Source organism: Schistocerca cancellata, chromosome 1 (genome assembly GCF_023864275.1).
Source record: "Schistocerca cancellata isolate TAMUIC-IGC-003103 chromosome 1, iqSchCanc2.1, whole genome shotgun sequence".
NCBI lineage: Eukaryota > Metazoa > Arthropoda > Insecta > Orthoptera > Acrididae > Schistocerca > Schistocerca cancellata.
The window spans coordinates 1,129,973,750-1,129,979,749 of NC_064626.1; the positions used below are offsets into that span (position 1 = coordinate 1,129,973,750).

General features: G+C 36.7%; 1 protein-coding gene across 4 annotated transcripts in view; it reads left to right on the plus strand.

The window, feature by feature from the left end:
• The window catches only part of LOC126092591 (PH and SEC7 domain-containing protein), an 836,662-nt gene extending 831,731 nt beyond the window's left edge, over nucleotides 1-4,931 (plus strand). For all 4 annotated transcript variants that reach the window (XR_007521367.1, XM_049908287.1, XM_049908295.1 and 1 more), the window contains one exon: nucleotides 4,594-4,931. Coding sequence is in view for 3 of the 4 variants with exons in the window: in XM_049908287.1 (XP_049764244.1) it covers nucleotides 4,594-4,618 (25 nt within the window). In the remaining variant the exon portion in view is untranslated. The remainder of the gene's footprint in view (nucleotides 1-4,593) is intronic.
• The last annotated feature ends 1,069 nt before the right edge of the window (nucleotides 4,932-6,000 follow it).

Here is a 6,000-nt window from a genome sequence, read left to right on the forward strand (position 1 = left end):
GAATATCACCCATTGGGATTTCTTATGATCTGTCAAATGCTTTTGATTGTGTAAATCATGGAGTCCTTCTACATAACCTTAAGTATTGTGGCATGAGTGGGAGAGTGCACAAATGGTTTAATTCATATTTAACTGGAAGAGTGCAGAAGGCTGCAAAAACAGTTCACATAATGTGCAAAAAATCAGCAGATCCCTCAAACTGGAGAGGTATCAAGAATGTGGTCCCAAAGGTCCAGTCTTTGGTCCCTTATTGTTCTTAATGTAAATTCATGACTTGCCACTCTGTGTTCACAAAATACAAATCTATTTCTTTTTACTGATGTTACAAAGAATGGTAATGACATGCAACAAACAAGAATTAGCTGAGGAAATTGTAAATAATGTCTTTCAGAAAATTATTTAATGGATCTCTGCAAATGGACTCATGTTAAATTTTGATAAAATGCAGATTACGTAATTGGTATTGGATCATTAATAAATTAGACTTTGAATGAAAGTCTTTTGCTGAGTTGTTTGGGTGCATTGCAGAGAGATTGAATTAGAAGAAACATTGGTGATTGGCTGAAACGTTGAATCCAGCTGCTTATGGCATTAGAGTTATTGTAAAATTTGTTGATGATCATATCAGTAAATTAGCTTATAATGCCTATTTTCATTCACTGCTTTCATGTGGTATTGTATTTTGAGCTAATTCATCATTAAGGGAAAAAATATTCATTCCATGAAAGTGTGTAACCAGAATAATAGCTGGAGCCCATTCAGTATCATACTGCAGACATTTATTTAACCCTTTTAGTGCTAAGGGTACTCACAGTAGCCTTACAATGTATATATTCAGTTATAATTTTTTTTATTAACATTCCATCCCAACTCAAAAGCAGTAGCAATGTGCTAAGAGAAATGCTGATCTTCACTATCTGGGTTAAATCTAACTTTGGCTTAGAAAGGGGTGAATTATGCTTCTACAAAAGTATTTGATGACTTACAAGACAGCATTAAAAGTCTGACAGATAGCCAACCAGCATTTAAAAACAAAGTAAAAGAATTTCTGAATGACAACTCCTTCTACTCAATTGATGAATTTTTAGATATAAATTTGTAATTTTACATTTAAAAAATTCGAATTATGTAAAGAAACTTTTTGTTAAACTGACACATTCCATTTAACTAAAAAGTGTTGTATTCATGATGTATGGAACAGGTATTAATCTAATTTAACCTAACCTAAAGGTATTGATTTTCTCCCGCTGTTGCTTGGTGAGATTTTTATCTATCCAGATATACAATATTTTCTCTGATAATTAATCCAAAAGTCTACTTTCAAATGTGCCTGTCCTCTGTATAAGCCCAAAAACTTACATATAAAACATGTATTTGTGAGAATAACTTGATTCTCATCAATAAATTTACATTTGCTGCTTGTTCTAAAATAAATGAGATTGGTTTTTATGAGGTTAATTCTTAACTTTTATTCTCAAAATGGGTTTTGTTTTTTCTATGAAATTTTGCACTTTGGTACCTATGCTAATTGCTATCTGTGCCCAACATATATGAGAGGAGTCTTCAGCATATATAGTAATATGGTGATTGGTATCTAGCTAGGGTACTTGGGAAGTCATTTGTATAGCACAAGAAAATGTTAGAGGGCAAAATTGAGGCTTATAGCAATAGCTCATTATGATTCAGTAGAAATGCGAGTAAATGAAAAGTTACAGAGCCAAACGCTTGTTAGGTCTCGAAATTTCTTTTTTGTTAGTTACAATGACTCATATCTCTTACAGTTTAGTTTGTATGCAGAAAGTGCCAAATAGCATTGTGGTTAATTTTTCATGAAAAGCTTGAGCTGAGATGTTTGACCAAGCTTTGTAAAGCACTGTGGTGTTTAAACTAATTTTTCAGTTGATGAATGCTTTACTGCATCTCATTAAAGCTGACTGTTAATATGTTATATTGTCAAGTTATATCATCACAAATCTTGAAATGATGACCCAGTTATCAGCTTCCTCGTCATTGGTAATTTCACTTATCTGGTTGTGTGAGTTAGATTCCAATAGTGATGTGAAAGCCTATCTGCAAAGTTTCATGAATCATTATTAGGTGATGAATGTAGGAATATATTACAGCCCCCTATGTACTGCTTATGTATTGACCATGAAGATGATTAAGGCAGTTACAGCACTGCATTTAAGCAGTTGTTCATTCGATGATTCATGTGCAAATGGAATGAGAAGCAACCATAAATACATGGTATGATGGGAAGAACCTCTGATATAAACTTTACACTTTAAAGTTTACAGTCTACATCTAGATCTACATAACTACTCTGCAAACCAAGTGACATGCATAGCAGATAATACTTAGCACTGTACCATGTATTAGGGTTTCTTATCATTCCAGTCATCTATGGAGCCTCTGTGTGTGCTGGAATTAATTAAATCGTGTCTTCGCAATCAATTTGAGGGAGTAGTGCACTTGGAACTTAAGTATATTTTTGGATTTTTCATTTAATCTGGTTCTTGAAATTTTTAAGCAGATTTTTGTGAGGTTATTGGCATCTATCTACAAGAGTTTGCCAATTAAAGTTTTTCAGTACCTCAGTGATGCTCTCCCATGAGTCAAACTGACCTGTGTCCATCAGTGCTGCCCTTTTTTGTATATGTCCCACTATCCCCTGTAAGTCTTATTTGGCACGAGTCCCCGACATTTGAGCAATGTTCTAAGGTGGTTCACTCGAGGCTTTGTAACCGTTTATCCTTTGTATTACTGACATCTACTCGTAAATAACTACTCTGCAATTTGCACTGAACTTCCACTCTCAAAAAGGACCTGAGAAAAATGAGTATCCAGTCTTTCCAAATGAGCTAGTATTTTATATCCTCACAAATAGTTACACCCTGGCTCGAGTAGGTTGATTCTAGCAGTGTCTGATTGATATGGTAGCCATAAGATACTATTTTTACAATTTTACATTTCTGTACATGTAAAACAAGTAGTCAAGTGTAGCATAATTTTGAAATCTTATTAAGAGTTGATTGCATATTTTTGCATTCTTTTTTAGATAGTGCATCATTATAGATAACTGGATCGCCCAAAAGTCTGTGAAGCCACCTAATAGACAACAGAAGCGATGTGGATCTCAATACACTTTCAAGGGGAATGCTTGAAGTTACTTCTACTTCTGTCAGTGATTCTCCATCCAAGAGAACGTGCTCCATCCTCCTTGCCAACAAATCTTCAGTTCAATCACCAATGTAATTGATACCCCATATAACTGTACTTTTTCTAATAAACATTTGTGTGATAATGTGTCAAATGCTGTACTAACATCAGGAAATATTGCATCTACCTGACTGCCATGGCTCATGGCTTTCAGGATGTCAGGTGAGGAATGCAGGAGTTGGGTTTTGCATGACTGATGTTTTCAGAATCCGTGCCAGATGCCATGGAGGAATTCATTATGTTCAAGACATCTCATTATATTCGGTCTCAGAACATGTTCTAGGATGCCACAACAGAGGATAGTACTTTCATGTATGACTTTAGCTGTCCTTCTTACAGACAAGTGTGACATGTCCTGACTGGGAACAGATTTTTGATTGATAGGTATTGATATATTATTGCTAAAATGGGGGCTAACTTGTCTGCAAATTGTGTATAGAATTTGACAAGGATTCCATTGTGCTTGGAGCCTTGTTTAATTTTAACAGTTCACAACTTTACTGTGCTACAGATCTGTATTATTCACCTTAACAGTGGTGTGAGAATTAAACTGAGGCTTTACTTTCTTTGTTATGCGTTTGTAGAGGAATGTTAGAAAATGAAGTTCAGCATCTCTAATTTTTCTGTGCTAGTTTCCTGTTTCATCTGCGAGTGCCTGACTTCAGTGAGTTTCAGAGTGAATGTAGATGTGATTAGTTTCTTTCCACATTCCTTGCAGTTAAAAAATGTGTGTTAGTAGTGGATTTCAGCTTGTCTACTCCCTTCATTCCGCATTAATCTATTAGAAAGCAAATGCAATATGGTACTGCACAAGCAATCATCACTGTAAGGAACACAATATAGGAACACTCTACACTCTGTACAAGTCAGAGGAAAACAACCATGCCCATTAGCATGTTATACAGAACAGAAATATGGGATTCGTACATTTAATTGTCGTATACTTGACTGAGAATGGGACTGATTTTTGAAATAATCTTAGAGATGAAATACTAATATTGTTTAAGAGCTACAATTCAAGCTGGTGTGTTGATAGTCCCAAGATAAATATAATAAATCATTTTCAGGCTACATGTGTTTAAACTGTGGTACTAATTCTGCATTATAATTCACTACTGAGCAGCTCAACACTGGGTAAAATATTAAATCTGCTTGAATGTTGGCACACTTTCATTTTCTTTTAAGAGTGCCAGCATTTTCATTTTCACTGAATTACTCTGCCTGATGAGAAATAATTTAGCCAATAGTCTCTGACACTTCCATTAAGTTTATTTGCTCAATTTTATACTTATGAAAATCTTTTGTTTCATTGCTATTGTACTTTAGAGACTATTTCATAAAATATTACTCTAATCCCACAAATTTCTCTTGCAGCAGTTGCTGGTGCTCACTACTGTGATTGCAGCTATGACAGAAATATGCAGAGGCATTTGTACAAAATCACCTCCTCTTTCTTATGTAATGAGCTACATGTGACTTCTTTGTTTTTGTCACTGAAACTGTACATAGACCACTATGAACATTTGTAAATTATTGATGTTAGTGTCAGATAAGCTACTCTGTTTACATTGTTATAAAATGTTGCATTTACAATCAGTGGACCACGTATGCAGTGAAACTTAAAATCTAATGTTCAGAACTGATTTTTTGCAATAAGAAATTGAAAACTTGTTCAGTATATTTGCAAATTAATAAATGCTGTGTATATATTTAATATTTACATAATGTAAAAATATATACATTCCTTAAGTCTTCCAAAAACACCACAGGAAAATATGACTATGTTCTTAAAAAAAAATAGTGATACACAGATGAGGACAAAACACACACACACACACACACACACACACACACACACACACACACACACACACACATACACACACACACACCACCACCACCACCACCACCACCACCACCACATCCTGTACAGAATAAGATCCTTTTCTGCAGATGTGTTGGTGGGGTAGAAGTTGCATGTAGGTGTGAAGTGGGAGCAGGGGACGGGCAGGCATATGGGGGGCATGGACCGCTGAAGGTTGAGGCCAAGGAGGCTATGGGAACAAAGGATATGCTGCAGGCAGTATTTCTATTTCCACCTGTGCAAATCAGAAAAGTTGGTGCTGATGGGAAGAATCCAGATGGTGAAGGCTGTGTTACAGTTGTTGAAGTGTAGCGTATCATGTTGCGTAGCATGCTTAGCAACCATGTGTTCCACCTGTCTCCTGACTACAGTATGGCAGTGGCTGTTCATAAGGACAGACAGCTTGTTCATTGTCATGACCACATATACTGCAGCACAGGGTTGCAACTTAGTTGGTAAATGACATATCTGCTTTCACAGTGTGTCTCTTCAAGCTATGTTACACTCAAAGTTAGATCTACTGTCAACCTTCCTGGAGTAAACTCATACTGTTCTCTCTCAGTCCTCCTCCTATTATCTGCCGTACTCTCTTTTGCAGTTTCTTTTCAAATAACTTGGAAGCATAACACATCAAAGTAAGATTCACCAATCTCTGTCATCCTACACCTATCCCCTTCCCTGCCCTCACTCCAGCACTACACATACCTTCCATCCTTCCAGTGCACATAGATGGTCCTTTTCCCTTCTCTTCTCTCCTCTCCTCTCCTCTCCCCCCCCCCCCCCCCCCTCTCCACCTGACCCATTCCTACCAGCACAGCGTCCTGATGCTGCACCTAGCAGCCCACTATCCTGTCCCACCACATCCCTGCATGTTCCCACTACAGCAGTAGCATTTCCCCCCAGAACCCAACCCAGCC